This window comes from Zalophus californianus, chromosome 17 (assembly GCF_009762305.2).
Source record: "Zalophus californianus isolate mZalCal1 chromosome 17, mZalCal1.pri.v2, whole genome shotgun sequence".
In the NCBI taxonomy this organism is placed as follows: Eukaryota; Metazoa; Chordata; class Mammalia; order Carnivora; family Otariidae; genus Zalophus; species Zalophus californianus.
This window is the reverse complement of record NC_045611.1, coordinates 55965067-55988720: the sequence shown is the minus strand read 5'-3', so window position 1 is coordinate 55988720 and position 23654 is coordinate 55965067. Positions and strand designations below refer to the sequence as shown.

Sequence of the window (23654 nt, the reverse complement as noted above, 5' to 3'; positions counted from 1 at the left end):
TCGGGCTGCCGGCTCAGTGCAGAGTCTGCTTGAGACTGTCTCCCTCTCCCTTTTTAAGATTTTATTTATTTATTTGACAGAGAGAGACACAGCGAGAGAAGGAACACAAGCAGGGGGAGTGGGCGAGGGAGAAGCAGGCTTCCCGCGGAGCAGGGAGCCCGATGCGGGGCTCGATCCCAGCACCCCGGGATCATGACTTGAGCCGAAGGCAGATGCCTAATGACTGAGCCGCCCAGATGCCCTCTCCCTCTCCCTTTGTCCCTCCCTCTGCTCTCTTTCTCTCTGCCTCAAATAAATTAATCTTAACAAAAATATAAAGAAATTGGTGGAAACATTTATAATCTATTACTCTCTGCATGAGCCCACCCCCTTGAGTGCTAAGCATATAACTACCACCTTCAAACATTAAAAGTGTAGCTCTTATGGGGCCTGGGGGGCTCAGTCAGTTAAGGGTCTGACTTTGGCTTGGGTCATGATCTCAGGTTCCCAGGATAGAACCCTGCAGTGGGCTCCCTGCTCAGTGGTGAGTTGGTTTGTCTTTCTCCCTCTGCCCATTCCCCGCTCCCCACAAGTGCCTCACAGTTAATCAGTAGGAGGGGAGCAGGGTAGTCTGTACCAGTTTTTGATTGCCCACAGACTTGTTGGTGCCACCTACAGATGTTATGGAGGTGCTTGGAGGTTGGGTATGGGTGCTCCAGGGGGAGGTTGTGCCAGAAGGTGTGATTACCATTCTTTATAGGAAACAATGCATGATGATGTATAGATGTATAAAGGGTTTAGTCCTTCATTTGTGTAAAGGTGCATGCAGAAATGTAAAGACTACTAAGTTGGCCGGAGGGGCCAAGGCAGGGCTTCAGTGTAAATTAAAAAAATGTCTTCTAGGTTTGTTCCGTGACGCAAATGGCATTATTTCCTTCTGTTGTGAGGCTGATATATATACCAAGAATCAATTAGATGGAGGACCTGTATCAGGAACAGAGCTGATAATGATGTGGGAAACAAAGGCAGATGAAAAATAATTAAATTTCCTTACTACCGGGGCGCCTGGGTGGCTCAGTTGGTTAAGGGACTGCCTTCGGCTCAGGTCATGATCCCGGAGTCCCGGGATCGAGTCCCGCATCGGGCTCCCTGCTCGGCAGGGAGTCTGCTTCTCCCTCTGACCCTCCCCCCTCTCATGTGCTCTCTCTCTCTCTCTCATTCTGTCTCAAATAAATAAATAAAATCTTTAAAAAAAAATTTCCTTACTACCTACAGCCCATTGACAAGTCCTTGAAACAGGCCAAATGATATTCCTCTAAGGACTCAACTGCCTTGATGTTAAATACTTTGCTAAGGGCAAAAGGCAATCCTAGCCTGAACACCCCCAACCCCCACCGGGATCCTGTAAGTCTCCTTTAACATATAAGAATTCCTTTGGAAACTTCCTTTTTCTCTAAACCCACCAAGCCATGTGTTGGCAACCATTCCCCAAGCAGATGGCCCACCGATATACATCTGAAGGGTCTCATGACTAAGGTTTTATTAGATGGTAACAAATGACCTTTTCCCAACAACCACTAGCCCCCTCAAGGTCCTAGAAACCTTGCTTCCAAAATTCCTTAGAGATTTATGCTATCACAAACCCCCTCCAACTTGAAAGTATATAATGGGCCACTCCTCATGACCCCAGTACGGCTCTTTCTGCCCACGGGGCCTGTCCTGCTTTAATAAAATCACCTTTTGCACCAAAGACCTCTCAAGAATTCTTTCTTGGCTATTGGCTTCGAACCCTAACATTCTTTCCTACAGCCATACCAGAGATTAACTTTTTATATCTTAAAGATTTGCCTGCCTGGAGGGGCAAACTCTTGTTCGGCATACATTTCATCTTTCTCTTCTTTTGAAATATAAGTCCCCTCTTTTGAAATTCTAAATCCTACCTCCTTCTTAAGTCACAGTGACATGTAAGCTTCAATCACCTGTCTTTGACCCTCATGTCTTTCAGGTTCCCATAATTAAGAAATTGTTTTCTCTTGTGAAACTGTCTTACATCATTTTAATTGTTAGACTGGCCGAAGAATTGAGAATGGAGTGAGGAAAACATGGGTTCCTCTCCTAACATTCATTCTGTTGTATAAACTGACCTCCCTGCTTCAGATCCAGAATTGAACGTGAAGACACAGTTGGGGATAAAGAGGAACAATAGTTTTATTGCTTTGTCACCAAAGGAGGCTGCAGCAGGTCAGGGTCTTCGGAAACTGCAAGCCCACCCAGAGGAAGGGGCTGGGGTTTTGTAGGGAAATGCAAGATCTAGCCGGTTTCCACAGGAACTGTGTCGCTGCCAGCCCTGTTCATCACGTTGTCAGGGTGGAACCAGGTTCCCGAAACAAAGAGCTGAGAAGTGAGGAGAAGAGGTTTGTGGAGGAGAAGAGAAAGGTTACTTATTTTGAAACGGGGTCTTGCTGAAGCATTAACCTAGCCGCTTTTTTCTTTGTTAAACTTGGTGCTTTTAAGTGGTTTTCATTTCAGTCATCAGGACAACTGTTGTAAGAAGACATCATATTTTACGGGGAGAAACCACTCAATGTTTTCTAGAATGGGTGAAATAAAGAGAAAGGGTGATACCAAATTTTCCTGAGAATATTGAGAATTAGAATTCTCATATATCGCTGATGGGAAGGTAAAAAGTACATTCACTTTGGAAAACTGTGTGGCAGTTACTTATGAAGATAAACATTTACATACTGAAAGGGAGCATTGTGTCACCCTAAAATATGTTTCTTTGACCTAAGCATTATCTTAGGCTAGTTATTTTATTTTTTATTTTTTTAAAGATATTATTTATTTATTTGACAGAGACACAGCGAGAGAGGGAACACAAGCAGGGGGAGTGGGAGAGGGAGAAGCAGGCTACCCGCGGAGCGGGGAGCCCGATGCGGGGCTCGATCCCAGGACCCTGGGATCATGACCTGAGCCGAAGGCAGACGCTTAACAACTGAGCCACCCAGGAGCCCCTAGGCTGGTTTATTTTAAATAAAAGGCAGATAAAGGAAAAGCTCTGAAATCCTGTGTTTACTTTTTGAAGGGGACATTTGCATTTATAAGGGAAAGCTCCATTTGTAAGGTGTCTCCCTCTGTGTAGCAGAAAGAGGGAGAATGTGTTAATCTCCAGAAACTCTGATCAGTGGAGAAGGCATGGATCTAAATCTGGTCACAACCACAGCCTTGGTTACCGTGCTTTGCATGGTCACCTCCCCAGTTACTTCCCAGTAGGATCATGTGTGGAGTTTCAGAAAGGATCATATCTGGTGGCTTACCCCCTAAGATTCTGTCCATTGATTTGGGTGGAAACAACAGTGTTGTGTTAATTAAGGGCTCCGGGTGATTTTCAGTGAAGCCAGGGGTAAGCACGAAGCCTTCAGGTTATTTTATGAGAGTTGAGAGCAGGCTTTGGCTCAAGGAGAGGTCACAGGGTCTCTGCTACATGAGTCTGGGAGGCACAGGCCCATGCAGCACAGGTTTCCTAGGCTGTAGCTGAATTTGTGGGGGGCTGTGGGAGGAGATTCTCCCTCCCCACCCCGCCCCCGGAAAGCCGTTAAGGAAAATCAGGGATTGGTCTCGAAGTAGGAGCTCAGATTTTCTGAATAGCTCCTGATGCAAAGAACTAGGAAATTGGGCCTTTTCTGCATTTCAAAGTCTTGCCTGCAGGTTAGCAGTTTCAGATGAGGAAGCTCTGTTGGTGATTTTAAGGGGATTTTTCTCCTAATGCGGCTGTGATTTCTCCACGGACATCTTGTGAGAAAGAAAACTAGAGGTCGAGGTGAAAGAAGAAATGACCAGTTCTCAGGTAAGCCTGGCGTCCCAGGAGAGGCTGTGTCATGTTTTTCTCCTTAGATTCCTTGCATTTAAAATCGCAAATGTTGGTTTCTCTAGTTTGATGTTTCTCCCTTATGTTTTCACCTATTTTTAAGATCTTTTCAGAAGTGATACTCAAGGTTAGGTCTTTAGAATACTCAATATCCCAGAGCCTTCTCTCCTGTGTCTCCAACCTGGCTTCCAGGAGGGCCTCAACAGTTGTCACTTTGGATTAAAGTCCTGCAAGTTTTGAAAATATTCCCTTGGTGGCAGACCCAGAGGGGACGGCTTTGAGTCCAAGATTCCCGTTGTTGATGAGGTCTGGTCCTGGGCTATCAGGGAGGGAAAACGTTTCTCATTTAGGTCCCGTCTGGATGCTTGATAGCTCTCTGTAGCCCAGCAATAAGAAAATGCACCAATATACCATACCAGATGGGTATGAGGTCCAGAATAACTTGGAAAGTTCTCATTCTAAAAAAGGGGGTGGGAGAGTCTTGGTCTTTAGAATGTGAAAAAGGTATTCTGTCCAAATGCACTAGAGGTTCCCCCGCTGTCTCAGTTGGCTAAGCTTGGACTGTTGATTTCAGCTCAGGTCGGGATCGCAGGGTCCTAGAACGGTATCCCGCTTCTGGCGCTGTGCTCAGAGGGGAGTCCGCTTGAGATTCTTTCTCCCTCTCCTTCTGCCCCTCCCCATCTCCTCTAAAATAGAAAAAAAGTCTTGGGCCCCAGGGTGGCTCGATCGCTTAAGAGTCCGCCTTCTGCCTTGAGCTCAGGTCATGATCCCAGGATTCTGGGATCGAGCCCCACATCGGCTCCCCGATGGGTGGGGAGCCTGCTTCTCCCTCTCCTTCCGCCTGCCGCTCTGCCTCCTTGTGTTTTCTCTCTCTTTCACATAAAAAAATACAATCTTTTTTTTTTAATTTCTTTGTCAGAAAAAGAGTTGAGAGCGAGCACAAGCAGGGGGAACTGCAGGCAGAGGGAGAAGCAGGCTTCCCGCTGAGTAAGGATCCCCATGCAGGATGTGATCCCAGGACATTGGGGTCATGGCCTGAGCCAAAGGCTGATGCCCAACTAACTGAGTCACCCAGGCGTTCCAATAAATACAATCTTTAAAAAGAATAAAATACAAATAAATCTTTAAAAATTAAAATAAAAAAATGAAATAAACTAGCTATTACAGCACATGGACTCTGTGGTGTCTCAGTCAGTCAGATGGGAGCCCCAAACGTGGGTCAATGATTGGGTGGAAGCCAGTCAAGTGGGCACTGAAAAGAAGTCACCTGAGGCCGAACAAAGGCTATAGAAGTTTATTGAATACACTGCAAAAGAGCACCAGGCAGGAGAGCAGAGGATAGGCTGTCTGCAAGGAGCAGTGGGTGGGGGGTTTTCTTAAAGGGGGAAGGTGAGGAGTTATGGCGACATTTGGAATTTTCCCTTTTTTGGTCTATGTTGCCGGTTGTCAGAAGCCCATTGGTTAGTTAGGGCCTGTGGCTGTTGTGAGGTGGGTCCCCTGTTGGGCCCGTCTGGACTCAGCCAAGGGGTCGCTGTGGGCCCTTTCTCCATTCCTTTGCTCAAGCCCGCTTGCCTAAAAGCAGCCTGTACAGAAACTATAGGTGATTGGATTGTGTGTATATATATATATCTCCATTGTATTTTCATAATTAGATTGATATTCTGAATTACTGTTTTCAGACCACAGGAAAATACCAGTGATGGTGTGTCCTTGATGTGCCTTAGGGACCGATACCAATTTCTTTCCATGCAGCTGCTGTTAACTTCTTTTACTGGCTTGGTGGTCTCTGCCAGATTCCTCCCCTGTAATGTTCATAATTTCCCTCTTGTCATTTGTAAGGAGCATAATATACTGAGCAATATGCAGAAACTATCACATTTCAGATGTAAACTTCTTTCTTCTGAGTTTCTCGCTAGAAAACATTTTCATATTTGAGAGAGCGAGAGAGCACATGGATGAGGAAAGGGGGAAGAGGGAGAAGCAGATTCCGCACTGAGTGGGGAGCCGAACTCAGGGCTCAATCCCAGGAGCCTGGGATCATGACCCGAGCTGAAGAGAGACCCTTAGTCAGCTGAGCCGTCCAGGTGCCCCTTCCTTGTAGTTTCTGATGAGGAGAACAAAGTCAAAAGAAGTGTGGACAAAATTAAATTTCCTTCAACTTCCAATCCGTTGATAAATACCAGAGATAGGCAGAGGATGACATTTCTCAGGAATTCACAACTGCCTCAGTGTTAATGTTTTGTTGGAAGCAAAAAACAGCCTTAGCTTGACAATAGCCAGACCTCCAGGATCCTGTCATTTCTCTTTAACATAGGAAAATCCCTTTGGAAATGTCCTCTATCTTTACCACCAAATAGATGTTGGCCATCATCCTTCAAGCATATGGCCCACTGAAAAGTATCTGAAGGGTCTCATGACTAAAGTGTTACTAGACAGTAGGTGACCTCCTCATAACACCAGCTAGGCCCTCATGGTCCTGGAGACTTGCTTCCAAATTCCTGAGAGCCTTGGGCTATCCCTCACCCCCTCTGCACTTGAAAGCATATAATCAGTCACTGCTCACAACTTCAGTTCAGCTCTTTCTACCCACAGGTCCTCTCCCCGAACTTTAAGACTACGTTTTTTGCACCACAGCTATCTGAACAATTCTTTCTTCATTATTCATTCCTGAACCCCAACATTTCCATCAGAAACATCTCAAGAATTCTTTCTTCACCTTTGGCTCCGTTCCCACATCCCAACAGTTTGCACTGACGAGGAGGGCGCTCACCTCTGTGTAGTTGATACAGTTGACTTCTGGGAGCGAAACTTTCCAATCAGTCAGCCCTCCATCCCACAGGTTTTTCTTTTACTCCGCACTCACGTCACAGAGCAGGAAAGGTCAGGTCTGGTTCTAGGTGGTGACACTAACTCCCTCTTTCATCTTAGGGACCATTGTGAACCCTACCAATGGGCACTCGGTCACTGTGGTATTTATTGCAGGCACTGCTGACATTCAGGGATGTGGCCATAGAGTTCTCTCAGGAGGAGTGGAGATGCCTGAACCACACTCAGCGGCAACTGTACAGGGATGTGATGTTAGAGAACTACGGACACCTCCTCTTCCTGGGTGAGGACGACTCCTTCCAGATTTCCCAAACCACACTCAGGGTTTTGTTCCTTCCTGTGAAGACTGTCTCTTGGATGATTCCTCTTTGAATGACTGGAATTCAGATCGAGGCAGAAAGGGAAATAAGTAGGGGTTTATAGATGTAGAGAAACACCTTCACGATGTGTCCTTTTCAGTCTTAGCTTCCCCTTCCTCAAGGTAACATCATCACTTCTGTAGATGAGTGGCAGTTCTAAACACTTAGTGGCATAGAATGATACTGCTCACATCTTAAACTGACATTTCCAGTTATTATGATGTCTGCTACTTGGAAATGGAGGTCAGGATGTGAACATTGGAAATGCCTCCTGTGTGTTCTAAAGGGCCTGTTGGGCAACAGCTTTTGGGAAACCATTTTCTAGAATTCTACAGCATCCTCTCTTCTGTACTGAACACAGTCTGATGGAAAGTTAGAATCTACAGCAATACTCACTTTCCTTTTTCATATAAACAGGTCTCATTCTGTCAAAGCCAGACCTGATCATGTTTTTGGAGCAAGAGAAGCAGCTCTGGGACGTGAGGAGAAAGGAGACAGTAGCCTTTCATCCAGGTAGGTGGGAATGAATGAGGCCGATGACAAGGGGGAGGTCCAAGTCCGAAGGAGGAAGGTAGACCTTAAGCTATGGTTCGAGTAGCTGTCCTTGAATGAAAATCAACTGGAGACGCCCAGTTTTATTTCTCTCTCTCTCACAAAGAGATATCCGCTAGCCAACATTCTCAAGCTCTTACATTCTCTAGGGATTCTCCTTCCGCTCCAGTGATGGTCCGTCACATCCGCAGGGAGGGCCAGGGGACTCTCCTAGGAGTGGGGGGGCCTCCATAGTCTGCGAGCTTCTCCACAGCTGTGAGGGCCCTGGGAAAATCATCCTATTTCTGAGAACTCTATGCTAAGCCCTTGGTAAACTCTATTTTTCCTCATGGGAGAAGTAAGCCAGGGTAGTTGTATGCACATTGGGGTTTGGTGGAGAAATTCCTGGAACACTGGAGACAGATTTCTAATGTTTTCTGGTTTATGCTTTCCAAGGTTACGGAGGCTTTATTTATTTTTTTTAAAGATTTTATTTATTTATTTGAGAGAGAGAGAATGAGAAGTAGAGAGCACGAGAGGGAAGAGCGTCAGAGGGAGAAGCAGACTCCCCGCGGAGCAGGGAGCCCGATGTGGGACTCGATCCCGGGACTCCAGGATCATGACGTGAGCCACCCAGGCGCCCCGTTACGGAGGCTTTAATCTTAATCTTGTAAAATTGAGACCCAGTAACTTCATCAGATAACAAAGCACCTCCCTAAATTGAGAAAATGTACTCTTCTACTTTCCTTCAAAAGTTCATTCTTGGGGCGCCTGGGTGGCTCAGTCGTTAAGCGTCTGCCTTCGGCTCAGGTCATGGTCCCAGGGTTCTGGGATCGAGCCCCGCATCGGGCTCCCTGCTCGGCAGGAAGCCTGCTTATCCCTTTCCCACTCCCCCTGCTTGTGTTCCCTCTCTCGCTGTCTCTCTCTCTCTCTGTCAAATAAATAAGTAAAATTAAAAAAAAAATTCATCCTTTTTCTTTTTTTAAAGATTTTATTTATTTATTTGAGAGAGAGAGTGAGAGAGAGAGCGAGCACATGAGAGAGGGGAGGGTCAAAGGGAAAAGCGGAGCCCGATGTGGGACTCGATCTCGAGACTCCAAGATCATGACCTGAGCCGAAGGCAGTTGCTTAACCAACTGAGCCACCCAGGCACCCAAAATTCATTCTTTTTCATATTAACTAATACAGAAGTTTCCACTCTATAAGTTCCATTCCTCAATGGTGAAATACTGTAATGTCTCTATTTGTTTCCTAGAATTCCTACATAAATAATGCTATTGGGGAACTAGCACATTTAGACCTCAGAACTTGTAGCCTTTAATAAAGTTTCAATGATTACCTTATTTTTTAATAATCACATCATTTTATAATTCTTATATGAAGTTCTGGTGACTTTGTCATGTGTGTTTTCACTTTCTAATTAGTTAATATGAGATTTTAAAGATTTTATTTCTGTGAGACAGAGAGAGAGAGAGAAAGAGAGAGAATGAGCAGGGGAAGGGCAAAAGGAGAGGGAAAAGCAGACTCCCTGCGGAGCAGGGAGCCCGATGTGCAGCTGGATCCCAGGACCCTGAGTTCCTGACCTGAGCTGAAGGCAGATGCTTATCTGACTGAGCCACCCAGGCACCCCAAGCCCCCGTATTTCAAAAATCCTTTTGTTCAGTAATGTAATTTTACTTCATAGGAAATTAATGATTAGGTTTTTCTTCTACTTTCCTCAGAATGTATCAGAATTTAATCCCAAGTATTAATTTCATATATAGTGTCAGCGTATCTTACAACTTTCATCATGTTTGTTTATTTGGAAATGAAGATGCTGTTTGTGTCCTCTGTCTTAGAGTGGATTATAGCCTTACGTTCTGTGTAGGAGGAGGAATATATTAATAACGAAATACATTTCTTTCAAGTTTTTTAAGTGTTCATAAAATTTTCATTTATACCTTTTTATGATTGATTTTAATGAATATTCTTTACAATTTTATGGTCAGTGAAGACATGCCAGTCAAATGCTTGTTTTTCATGGGTATATGAACACAGTTTAAAATTATAGTTATATAGAAGTTTTCCTTTTATGTAATACATCAATTTTTTATTTAGAATTTCTTGGGTTAAATTTTATCTTTTCTGGTTCAGTAATTCCATAATAATGTGCTGCTTTTGTCTGGGACTTTTGACAACATTAGTTAGGTGTGGATTGGGTTACCCATCTGTTTTCTTTTCTTCCTCCGTGAGCATCTTTATGATGGTAATTTGAATTCTTTGTCGGAGAAAAAATATATATATTTTTGGCAATGTATCTTTCTTTATTAACTTGGGGCAGTTTTGGAGATTGATTTTGTTCCTCTGATTGGAACATATTTTCCTGTTTCTTTGTATGCCTTCTGGTCTTTGGGAATTTAAAAAACAGCCTGTGGGCCCAGGATTATGGACTTGTATTCTTTAGGAGTACACAAATAATAGTAATTCTGGGTTGTGTCACACGTGTTCTGGGCATTTGTCGTGTCTGCATTTGTGTAATTTCCCAGGTTAAAGTGGAGTTACTACCTTAGAACGCGTGATACCTTCCTCTCTCTTTGCCTTCAGCTCTGTAGTCTCTTCATTGTTGAGCAAGTGCTTAACCTTTTGTCTGAGCAGCCAGCACACTGCATCCAGAGGGTGCTCTCATTCCCTCTGTTTTCCATGTCAGGCAGGTGAAAAGGACCTGGCTAGGTCACTGAAGCTACAGGTCACTCATTTCTTTCTCTCCTGAGGAGAGGTAGGACTTTTCTCTGTGTTGCTGTGGAGTGTCAGAGAGGGTGAACAGGGTTGTGGACAAGTGTCACATACTTTCCATGTCTCTTTGATGTCTCTTGTTCATTTGTACTTACCTGGGGGTCCTGTGTTCTCCTAACTGGCTTCTGGAGCCATCTAAAAGGTAATTTGGTCCATTTTTGTCTCCATGGGGGTGCAAAGTACTGGGGGTTCTTCTCCATTCTATTGCTGTCCCAGGATGGATATAAATTTGGTATGTGTGTGAGTATAGAAAGTGGGATGCCTTATTTTACATCTTTTAGTTTCTTTTTTTTTTTAAGATTTTATTTATTTGACAGAGAGAGAGAGACAGCGAGAGAGGGAACAAAGCCGGGAGAGTGGGAGAGGGAGAAGCAGGCTTCCTGCCCAGCAGGAAGCCCGATGTGGGGCTTGAACCCAGGACCCCGGGATCATGACCTGAGCCGAAGGCAGCCACTCAACCGAATGAGCCACCCAGGCACCCCTAGGTTTTTGTTTTTAAAGTAAAGTCACATGTGCATATCAGAAGTGAACAACCGAATGGAATTTCACAAAGTGTTCACATCTCTCGAAGCCAATGAGATCACAAAACAGTATCGCCCTCTAAGTTTCCCTTTGAGTTCCTCAGTAACTTTCCCCAAACTCAGCACTCTTTTAACTTGTAAGACAAGAGGTTGCTGTGCTCACTTTTGTACTTTACATACATGTAGTCAGGCAATGGGGACTGTTGTATTTGGCTTTTTTCCTTTCTATTTGTGAATAGATCTGTATTCCGTCATGTTACTGTGCATCATTCATTAGAATGGATCAATCCATGGCTGCCTGCGTGGCTCAATCAGTTAAGTGTCTGCCTTCAGCTCAGGTTGTGATCCCAGGGTCCTGGGATGGAGTCTTGGTTGGACTCCTTGCTCAGAGGGGAGCCTGCTTCTCCTTCTGCCTACTCTGCCTGCCCTACCCCTAACTGTGTGCACCCTCTCTCTGACAAATTAACAGATAAAATCCTAAAACACAAACAAAAAGAATCCATTGACCCGATTCCATTGTGTGGATACCAAGCGATTGCATCATTCTACTGTTAGTGGGAGGGGGGATAGTTCTCAGTGCGGGACTGGCATATAAAATCTATAATTTGTCTTTTAGTGGAACATGCCCACACATCTGCCGGCTATTTACATAGGACCGAATTGTTGGCTAATATGGTTAGATATGTTCAGCTTTAATAGATACTACCAAATTCTTCCCCAAACACTTGTGCCCATTTTCACATCCAAAAGCAGTGGATGGGATTTGGGTCTTATCCACAGACTTTCCAAATTTTGGTAGCTTACGTGATTTTGATGTTGGACTCCTGGTTCGTACATGATATTACCGAGTCCTGGTTTTATTTGCTTTATTGCTGGTGTTGTTTCTCTCTGTTACTATGGAATTGGGCACTAACCGTTGGATTTTCTCTTTCTCAGAGTGTCTAGTGAGTTCTTGTGCCCCTTTTTTCTGTTGTGATACCTCTTCAATCTTGGTAGTTTTGTATATATTATGAGAATGAGTCCTTTGTCTCCTCTCTCACTACCTCGATCTCTATCTCTTGAGCTTGTGATACAGAGTTCTTTATTTTATTGTAATCTAATTCTTCATTTCACCCTTCATGGTTAGTTTTTTTTTCCCCCTTGGTCTTATAAATTTTTTCTTATAGCATACCACAGAGATAGAATCCTTTGTTTTTCTCTAAACACATCATTACCTTTAAAATTTCAGTCAGAAATGTATTATAAATATATTTGTGACTCTGTGGTTTTTGTAGTGACAGACGTTTTCTATTTTTTTCCCCAACGTGCCTAACAAAATGAAATGTATTCTGAAAATGTTGTATTATGCTTTCTTTTCATTTGCTTACACGAATCATTTTTTTTTTTTTTAAGATTTTATTTATTTATTTGAGAGACAGAGCAAGCGAGCAAGAGAGAGAGAGAGAGAGAGAATGAACACAAGCTCAGGGGAAGGCCAGAGGTAGAGTGACAAGCAGACTCCCTGCTAAGCAGGGAACCGCAGACAGGGCTCTATCCCAGGACCCTGGATCAGGACCCAGGTCATAGGCAGAAGCTTAACTGACTGAGCCACCCAGACATCCCTACACAAGTCATTTCTTGATATGGATTCACATCACCAAGATCTTGGAGTGGACTTCTCCTTTGATTTATCTCTATGTTTTCCTGCCTCTAGTGACGTTTAGTAATCTCCCAGGAACACGGACTCAATGTCAGTTTTGATGTCATAAACCTTCCATGGGCCTCTGTGCTCAGGTGAATGCTTATTCCTCTATTCCCATAACAGGCTTGCCTCCAGGGGCTTGGCAATAGCAATAATCTTTGTGTTACAGGCTTTACCTGGAATTGTGGCAACCTGGTAGATATTTTACCATTGTCTCTCTTTTATCGCTGGAGGCAGATTGAGTTCTACAGATTTTATTGCCAAACACAGGAGTATAAGCAACTCATTAGACATTGTCTCTAAAGGAGTCCCACCCACACTGACAGCTTTTAGGGAATGATTTCTTTTTCTTTTTTTTTTAATATTTTTTTATTTGACAGAGACACAGAGAGAGAGGGAACACAAGCAGGGGGAGTGGGAGACGGAGAGGCAGGCTTCCCGTGAAGCAGGGAGCCTGATGCGAAACTCAATCCCAGGGCCCTGGGATCACTACCTGAGCCAAAGGCAGATGCCTAATGACTGAGCCACCCAGGAGCTGCTGGGTGAAAGATTTCTGCCATGATTTTGGATGCACACTTCTTTGTTAGGTTTACAGAGTGGCCAGGGATGTTTCTGTGGTGGTACAATGTGCATCTTGGGTGTCTTCCAGACCTTTACAACTGGCTCTGTGGCCAATGGTTGGAAGGATCTTAAAGTCAAACCTTCCAGGTACATTGAGTTTTCATTTACACTGCATGTAACTGCATATCACTGCCAAATGAGTAGCAAAAGATCATGAAGGGAAATGTGTTGGTTACTGTTGTGGATATCTAAACCAAATCATAAATGTGCTTTATACAGTATTATTATTCCTTGAAATCATGCGGTGACCTCATGAGCTGCACTAGCATTTCCTTGACTGACATTTTAGTTATAATTGTCATTCCACTCATGTTTATGTATAAAAACGCTTGGGAATATAGTGATAGCATCTTGCTCTTGGGTAGAGGACAGATGTGTTTATTGTACAGGAAAACAGATGTCTCTTTCCATGGCAAAGGTTTGGGCAGATATGCTAGATACTCCTTGAAGATACTGGGGTTTCCTATGCTCAGAGTCTCACAGATATGACACAAACCCACTGCATGTGCAGTATCAGTTGGGTGTGGGCAGTTGGCAAGTGAAATTAGTGTGATGAAGGAATTTCTGATGTTTGTTGTGTCAGGAGTCATAAGATGCTTGGACTTTGACCTGGGAACCTCCTATCTACTGCCAGGATTGGAAAAATGTTACAGGACAACAGATCACATTGTAGAATGTGTGTAATGTTGGAATTTTTATTGTTCTTGAGATTATCGATGGACTTTATGCAAAACAAAATAGATATTCATGGGTCTCTTCTCTTGTTTGTTCATTTACTTTGTTGTTTTGACTATACACATAAGTGAATATGTATGGTATTTGTCTTTCTCTGTCTGACTTATTTCACATAGCATAATACCTTCTGGGTCAAACCACGTTGTCACAAATGACAAGACACAATGAAAAAAGCAGAAACAGACCTATAAATACAATGAATAATCTGATTGTTACCAGTGTGGAATGGAGAAGGATGATGGGCAAGAAGAGGAAGTGGGAATGGGCAGTGCAGGCTTCCAGTGGTGGAATAGTAAGTCATGGGGATGAAAGAATATAGGGAACATGTTTAATGGTATTATGATAATATTTTATGGTGCCAGATGGTAGCTACTTGTGGTGAGCACAGTAGAACCTATAGAGTTATGAAATCCCCATGTTGTACACCTGAACTAATGTAACATTGTCTGTCAAGTATACTTTAATAGAAAAGAAAGAAAGATAGGTACCGACAAGCATATCTCTATGTACGTTAAAACTAGTTTCTTTTTTTTTTTTAATATTTTATTTTATTTCTTCATGAGAGAGAGAGAGAGAAGCAGAGGGAGAAGCAGGCTCCCAAGGAGCAGGGAGCCCGATGCGGGACTCGATCCCAGGACCCTGGGATCATGACCTGAGCCAAAGGCAGATGCTTAATGACTGAGCCACCCAGGCGCCCCTATGAGTGGCTTCTTCTGGGAATACCACAAAGTGCAACCAAGTGTTATATCTGTGCTCATTTTAGGCAAAGTCAGTTTTGGGGAGGAAGCCTAAGTTGAAACACAAGCGATCCTGTAGCCTGAAGCCATGGGAATTAGTAAAAATGTAGGGAAAACTTAATATTTATAAAGGCCACGGAATCAGTGGGGTCCAAGCTAAGAAATCCAGCCTTGCAACCAGAGACAGATTGCACGTGCATTACTTGTCAAAGAGGGAGCTCTTTCCATGAATATGTTGGCATGGTGATTTGAAGAAAGATAAATAAAAGGAGGTCCAGAGAAGAGTGACTGGTCAAGTTTGTTATGCAGGGGTGGAGTTGGCTTGAAAGAAGGGTGAAGGGAGGGAAGGCCTCGAGGCTCACCTCTATCTTCTTCCCCCTGAGTAGGAACCTTGTGAAACCCTTCATCTGTGATTCAGGCCTGGAATTCTGTTTGGAGCATACAGTGTTAACGTTTGACATCAATTCCACACGTGTGAAATGTGGAAACTCAGACCCCACCCAAATATCCACGTCAGAATATGAATTTTACCAAGATCTTCAGTTCATTGTCATACACATTAACATTGACGTACACCTCTAGCTCACCTACACTTTTCCATTATTCTACTCCTGTCTTCATGTGTATAGAACATTATTTTGATAACTGTGCCTTGTTGTATGCCTTAAATCAGGAAATGTGCTCTTCATTTCCCAGATTATTTTGGGTATGGTTTATCCCGTGACATCCATGTAAAATTAGGGTGGATTTTGATCTTTCTTCAAAAATGGCATTGGAATTTTGGTAGAGATTTCATTATTCTGTAGATCTCGGCAAGTTTATTGTGTTTCAGGTATTCCAGTGAAAGAACTTGGATGTGTTTCCAACTTATTCCTTCTTTGGATTCCTGCACAATATTTTATACTTTTCATCATTTCAGGTTTGACTTCTACCATTATGTTTAATCGGAAGCATTTTTTTTGGGGGGGGGTGATGTTGCTCTAAATGGATGATGTCTCTGTTTTGGGAATTGTTCTTTGTTGTATAGAAACAGAACTAATTTTTATGTGTTGGGTTTGTGTACCAACTTTGTAAAATCCATATGAGTTTTAACAGGATTATAACAATAAGGATTCCCCAGGAGAAGAAATGGCAGTGGAGGAGGAGGATTCTAGACTCACCACATACCCTGACCACCACGAGATAACTATCAGATCATCCTAAATACCCCAGAAATTGGGCTGAAGACTGACAGGACAAACTCCCCGAGAAAAGGAAAGAGGCAACATTGAAGATGGCAGATAGTTTGGAGACGTGGTTTAGGATGTAAGGTGTATAGCACTGTGGAGGGCAGGGAATTGTGGTTGGAGAGAAAGTAGCATGACAGAGGAGCTCCCAGGGGAACGCATAAGGAGAAGGTTTCCCCAAAGCCATTGGCTTGGAAAGGGAGAGGGGATGAATTTCACGAGTTCTTGGAACTCGCATGTCTTAAAGCCTGAAGTTTTAATGGTCAGCAGGTTTGGATGAGATAGAGTCAAGAGGTCACTGTGCTCCTGGAGAGAAGGCAGGCAAACAACCTGGAGGCAGACAACGTGGAAACAGCCATCCAAAGAACACCTGGGGCACACGGTTGGGAGAATATTCAGTAGTCTAGGAGCACTTTCCTGAGAGGAAACATTTAGTGAGATGTGTCTCGAAGAACACGGGAGTTGGATGGCACCATTCCCTCTCCTGCCCTGTAGGATAAACACAGAGCCCCACTCAGTGAGGACACTGGCTGTCTGCCTTGCTTGCACCAAGCCTCACCCCCCTGTGATCTGATGGGACCACCCATCTCAGTGAGGCTTGCCCCAGGCTCAGCAACGTGGGCCCCTGCCCACGTCCCATCTCCTGAGCAGGGAGTTCTGTCGGGCCTGAGCTCTGGTAGGGTTGATGTCAGGTGTCCTTGCACAAGCAGGCCAGAGCTCACCAAGTTAAAACTGGCCACATTCAGGCCAGGCACCAAACACTGCCCATAGCAGGACACATCACTGGCTTTTCTAACACACAGGAAGGTAGAGACTTAGACAAAATGCCAAGATGAAAGACTTTATCCCAAACAAAAAAGCAGATAAGGCCAAGGCCAGAGGTATAATGGAAACAGACGGGAGTAACGTGCTTGATGGAGAATTAAGGCAACAATCATAAGGATACTCAAAGGGTTGAGAAAAGAATCTTTACCACAGAGATAAGAGTTAAAAAATAGTTGGGGTGCTTGGGTGACTCACTCGGTTAAGCCCCTGACTCTTGGTTTCTGCTCAGGTCTTGATCTCAGGGTCCTGCGATCCGCCTCCAGTCAGGCTCTGCACTCCGCGTGATGACTGCTTGCGATTCCCTTCTCCCTCTCCCTCTGCAGATCCATTCGTACTCTTGAGATCTTTCTCTCTCTCAAATATATAAATCTTTTTAAAAAATCAAACAGATGAACGATGCAATAAGTGAGAATAGAAACAGGCTTGATGTAAAGAGTAGGGTGGAAAAAGCAGAAGAATGACTTTGTCATATAGAAGGTGAAATAAAGGAAAATACTGAGTCTGAACAAGAGAGGGAGGGAGAAGAATCATACAACACAGGACTTGATTTAGGAACTCATTGGCTCCCTCAAAGGTGGTAAGATTCCTAGGTCTTGGGCTTTTCTATGTTAGGAGAGTGTTGATTCCAAATTCAACGTTCATTCTTGTTATTGGTCTAAGGAGATTTCCCATTTCTTTGGTTCAAGTTTCGTAATTCAGTCTTCATAACTTGTCTATTTTTAGGAATTATCTGGTTTTTTTTCTAAATTACCTTATTTGTTAGTATGTAATGGTAAACCATCGCCAGTTTCATTTGTTTTGTTGGTTAAAATGGACATTACTTTCAATGTTCTGTTCGTGTTAATCTGGTATCTATTTTGTTTATTTCAGATTTTTCTTTGTTATTTCATTCCTCTACTAAATTTCATCTAAGTTTCTTCCTTTTCTAGTTCTTCTGGTGGAAGTTGTTTATGCCAATATTTATCTTTATACTGTATAATATAAAAAAATTGAAAATGGGAAGTCTAGTAGGGAAAAACGTGCAGAAATAAACAATACAAACAATGACAAAAAAACAGTAAAAAAATTAAAATTAGTTTTCTTAGGGATTTCTATAATCATGTCATCTGTGAACAGAGATAATTTTACTGTTTCTTTTTCAATTTGGATTCTTTTTGTGTATTTTTGGATGCATAATTGTTCTGTCTAGAATAGCCAGGACTGTATTCAAAGGCAGTGGTGCGGTCACTTCTTTATCTTGTTTCTGATCATAGAGGAGAAGCTTGCAGTCTTTTACTATTGAATAGGTTAGATTGCAGCTTTTCCTACATCTATGGCATTCATTAGGTTGAAGGGGTTTCCTTCTCTCTCTACCCATTGTGATTTTAACATGACATGTTGTCCAGTGTGCCCATATTTGTATTCTGTCTCACTTAACATGATCACGTCATTTTTAATCTTCAGTCTGTTAATGTGGAGTCTTCCAAAACTGGTTTTCCATATGTTGGAACACCCTTAATTCCAGAATGATTTCCTACTTGATTATCTTATAAAATGGAAAAATGTGCTTTTGATTCAGTTTGCTCTATTTTATTGTGGACTTTGAGTGAATATTCCTCACAGGTAGTAATTTGTAAACTTCTTGTAGAGTAGTCTTCTGGCTTGGATGACCTGGTAATCCTGGTAACCCAGAGAGAGTGTTTTGCTGATTTTTCTTATCTTCACTCCTTGGAAATGTTTGAGGAGATTTGAAGTACTTTCTCCTTAAGTGTCTGTTTGAATATCCAATTAATTCATCTGGCACACGATTTTTTTTTAATAAAGTTTTTATTTATTTATTTGACAGAGAGACACAGTGAGAGAGGGAACACAAGCAGGGGGAGTGGGAGAGGGAGAAGCAGGCTTCCCGCTGAGCAGGGAGCCCGATGTGGGGCTCGATCCCAGGACCCTGGGATCATGACCTGAGCCCAAGGCAGATGCTTAATGACTGAGCCACCCAGGCGCCCCAAGACTTTTCTTTGTTGGGAGTTTTTGTTTGTTTGTTTTCGTTTTTATTCCTCTTTCGTTCTGCTTCATGGTTGTAGATCATTAGTGATCTTTTTTATATTTCTGGATGAAGGAGTCTAAATGGGTTATACCTTTTTTTGAAATTTATACTCCTCTTTTGGTATCAGTTTGTGGGCACTGATTATCCATCATCGCCTTATAATTACTTTTATTCCTATGGTCAGTTATACTGTGTCTGCTTTCACTTCTTCACCTCTCATTTTAGTTGGTCTTTTCTCTTTTATTCTTAATTTAGTTATGGGCTGTCAATATTGTTGATCTTTTCCTGACAAACAACTCTTCCTATGTTTGATATATTCCTATTTTTACTATATCCTATTTGGTTCATTTCACTTTTCTGTTTAAATATCCATTCTTCTACTAATTTTGTGCTCATGTGACACTTTTCCTGATTATTAGAGATATAGGAAAGTGATTTGTGCTACACCATGACAATAACACAGAATTATCTGTTAAGATATGTGGTTAGTATGTTGTATGCAGTGTTATGTGTCCATGGAGGGATAAAGTCTTGATGATTCCTTCTCAGCCATCTTTCTGACATTGTCTGATTGACATGAAGCTTCTATCTTAGAAGTCCTTAGTATATTCATCTGAAAGTAGTAAGTGCAATGGTTTTACTTTTATTTGATATCTTTCAGCTTCATCATCACATGACATCCAGAGTTTCCTGCTAAAGCCGAGCGTAGAAGGTTCTTTCCAAAAAGTATCAATGCATAGATATCAAAAGAGTGCTGTTGAGATTTTACACTTAAGTACAGACTGGGACAATGATGGGGAGAGTGAAGGGCATCAGAGATTTCCTGGAGGCTATACCCAACCCAAGGCAATTGCCCTTAATAAGAATCTCACTGCCCCAAATGGTGAAGGATATAAAACATTGTGGAAAACCTCCCTTTTTAAGTCAACTGTTTCTGCAAAGCAGTGTGTTTCTGTAAGCAAAAGCTCCAATCAAATATTCAAACATACATCTTTGTGGACAGACCATTTGGAAAATCTGGAAAGTTATCTAGTCCATGCTGAAAATAACGATTTGAACCATTTTGAAGATAGGATTGGCTTGACCTTTCACTCAAATATTTCTGATAATCAGAGATTTAGAAATGAAGAACAAAGTGCTAAGTCAGATCCATATGAGAGGTGCGTCACTGAGGAGTCGACCCTACAGAATTACCAGAGCCTTTTCAATGGAGACAGAATTGGTCAATGCAGTGAATCTGAGAAAACATTTAACCAGGGTTCCAATGTCCATAGATGTGTGAGGACTTCGTCTCCAGAGAACCATTATGAATGTCATAAATGTGGGGAAGGCTTTAATCAGAGCTCTAACCATATTATACATAAGAGTCTCCCTTTGGGAGATAATCCTCATAAGTATAATGAATGTGGGAAAGCTCTTAACCAGTCCTCCAGTATTGGTGATCCTCAGAGAATTCATGAAGGAAAAAACCCATTCAGACGCAATAAACCAGAGACCATGTTTAGTCAGTCATCAAGGCTAAATATAAATAAGATAATCCCTGGGGAAGAGAAAACTTACATTTTTAAGGAATGTGGTAAATCCTTTGACTGCCACTCAACACTATCTCAAAATCAGCAAATGCACACTGGAGAAAAAATATACAAATGCGAAGAATGTGATAAAACCTTTAAGGACTGTTCATCAATAAGTGTACATAGGCAAATCCATACTGGAGAGAAACTTTACAAATGTCAAGAATGTGGCAAGGCCTTTAAGTGGCCCTCGAAACTTATTCGACATCACAGAATTCATACTGGAGAGAAACCTTACAAATGTCAAGATTGTGGAAAGGCCTTTAACCGGCACTCACACCTCACTAAACATCACAGATTTCATACTGGACAGAAACCTTACAAATGTAAAGAATGTGCCAAAGCCTTTAAATCATGCTCAACCCTGACTGAACATCACCGAATGCATACTGGTGAGAAACCTTATCGATGTAAAGAATGTGGAAAGACCTTTAACAGGCTCTCAACCCTTACTCAACATCACAGAATTCATACAGGAGAGAAACCTTACAAATGTCAAGAATGTGGCAAGGCCTTTAAGTGGCCCTCAAACCTTACTGAACATCACAGAATTCATAGTGGAGAGAAACCTTACAAATGTCAGGAGTGTGGAAAGGCCTTTAACCGGCACTCACATCTCACTCGACATCACAGACTTCATACTGGAGAGAAACCTTACAAATGTAAGGAATGTTCCAAAGCCTTTAAATCATGCTCAACCCTGACCGAACATCTCCGAATACATACTGGAGAGAAACTTTACAAATGTCAAGAATGTGGAAAGCCCTTTAACAGACTCTCAACCCTTACTCAGCATCACAGAATTCATACAGGAGAGAAACCTTACAAATGTCAAGAATGTGGCAAGGCCTTTAAGTGGCCCTCAAAACTTACTCAACATCACAGAATTCATACTGGAGAGAAACCTTACAAATGTCAAGAATGTGGTAAGGCCTTTAAGTGGCCCTCAAAACTTACTCGACATCACAGAATTCATACTGGAGAAAAACCTTACAAATGTCAAGAATGTGGTAAGGCCTTTATGTGGCCCTCAAACCTTACTGGACATCAGAGAATTCATACTGGAGAGAAACCTTACAAATGTCAAGAATGTGGCAAGGCCTTTAAGTGGCCCTCGAAACTTACTCAACATCACAAAATTCATACTGGAGAGAAACCTTACAAATGTCAAGATTGTGGAAAGGCCTTTAATCGGCAGTCACACCTCACTCAACATCACAGACTTCATACTGGACAGAAACCTTACAAATGTAAAGAATGTGCCAAAGCCTTTATATCATGCTCAACCCTCACTAAACATCACCGAATGCATACTGGAGAGAAACCTTACAAATGTCAAGAATGTGGCAACGCCTTTAACAAGCCCTCAGACCTCACTCAACATCACAGAATTCATATTGGAGAGAAATCTTACCAATGTCAGGAATGTGGCAAGACCTTTAACTGGCCCTTGGACCTTACTGAACATCACAGAATTCATACTGGAGAGAAACCTTACAAATGTCAAGATTGTGGAAAGGCCTTCAATGGGCACTCATACCTCACTCAACATCACAGATTTCATCCTGGAGAGAAACCTTACAAATGTCCAGAATGTGGCAAGCCCTTTTACAGGCACTCAATCCTTATTAAACATCATAAAATTCATACTAGATAGAAACCTTACCAATGTAAAGAATGTGAGAAAATGGTTGAGGAGTGCTCACCCCTTACTGCACATCAGAGAATTCATATTGGACAGTAACCTTACAAATACAACAAATGTGGCAAGGCCATTGACTAGCATGCACATCTTACTAAACATAGAATTCCACTGGAAAGAAACCTGACAAATTAATAGAATGTGCCAAAGCCTTTAGCAGGCAAACAACCCTTACTGGACATCACAGAATTCATACTGGAGAGAAACCTACAAATGTAAGGAATGTGAGAAAACACTTAAGGACTGCTCTGTCCTTACTCCATATCAGAGATTTCATATAGGAGAGTACCTATACAAATATTAAAGAATGTGTCCACCCTCTCACTGGATCTCCCAATAGTTATCATATAGGAGCAAAACTGTAAAATGTAAAGAAAATGGACAAGCCTTTTCTGGAATTCAATCCTTACTCAGTATCACAAAATGCATCCTAGACTCAATCCCTTGGAACATAAGGAATGTAGAAAGACCTTCAGAAAGCCCTAAGCCTAACATTCACCCTGAACCACAACCTCAACTCCCAGGCCCGGGGGGCTCGCCAAGGCATCACAGGTTGGCTTGGAGCATACCCCAAAGAGTGCATTTAAAGAAAGTAAATTGAAAGATGTCAATGTTTAGAAGACTATTTAGTTGAACATCAAATGCCAATAAATGTCACAGAAATCAAGTAAAAGGAATGCATTAGTCACTCTATTCAGACATCACTCTGTATGAAAATAGTTATAAGGAATAATCACACTTAAACATTTAGAAGATGTGTATGCTATTGTGTTTCAACAGATTTAGTGGATGGACTTTTACATATGTATAATTAATATGTGTTTTTTATTTTTTCATCAACCCTATTCGGGATTTGTGACTAACAATATTAATGTATTTTACTCTTGAAATCACTTCAGAAAATTCTTTATTCCATTGGGTGTAGGGCCATGTGGCAGATTGTTGCTAAATCAAAGATATTAGATGCCCTGCTACATTAGGTGGGACTCATGCATACCTAATTTTCCATGGAAGATGGACAGTATAATATACAACATATGAAGTATATCTCAATGGAGATGCTGCTTACGGTTATAACATTGACGTAAGATACCATGAAATAGGTGTTCAGAGCACATGCTTCTCCATATATTAAAACTAAAGAACTTCCTCAATATTAGAAATACAAGGTTTTACTAATTGTTCTTTAAGGAAAAAGAGGTGTCAGTCCAGTAAACTACCAATGTATATTCATAAGTGCAATCATTAGAGAGTATGAGCTGATGTGGTTGAAATGAAGAAATCCTGACGGAAACCCAAAGAGGAGAGTTAACTCTTCCCTACAATGCCAAACTGTTGTACGTAGAGCTTCTTAAGAATTTACCTCAGTCTTGAAATTTTTGGAATTCAGTACTCCCACATCCTTCTAACAGCACTCGAATGCTTTCTCACATGTGTATTCTGTATTTTAAATGGTGATAATAGAGTGGATTTGAAATGCATAAATTAGTCTATGTGTGAAATTAATATATTTTCATTAAGAAAATATAATGGTTTTTAACGTATTGACATGGATGTGTAATGAATGATGTGTTATCCTACCTCCAGTGTTAACCTGTCTCATTGAGGGTTATAGGTGACGGATGGAATCAATCCCCTATTTGGTAATGGAGTAGAATAATATACCTAGGA

General features: G+C 42.1%; 2 protein-coding genes across 2 annotated transcripts; both read left to right on the top strand.

Annotated features, from left to right (window-relative positions):
* The first annotated feature begins 2280 nt into the window (after positions 1 to 2280).
* LOC113936309 (putative protein ZNF720) lies at positions 2281 to 7559 on the top strand. Its single transcript, XM_027619365.1, has 3 exons — positions 2281 to 2415; positions 6830 to 6956; positions 7450 to 7559. Exons 1-3 carry the CDS (start codon positions 2281 to 2283, stop codon positions 7557 to 7559), a joined length of 372 nt encoding a protein of 123 aa, XP_027475166.1.
* Positions 7560 to 14118: 6559 nt separating this feature from the next.
* LOC113936310 (zinc finger protein 11-like) lies at positions 14119 to 22287 on the top strand. The gene is given in 4 exon segments (XM_035724914.1): positions 14119 to 14185; positions 19369 to 22006; positions 22087 to 22187; positions 22190 to 22287. Coding segments are annotated over 4 exon segments (2904 nt in total).
* The last annotated feature ends 1367 nt before the right edge of the window (positions 22288 to 23654 follow it).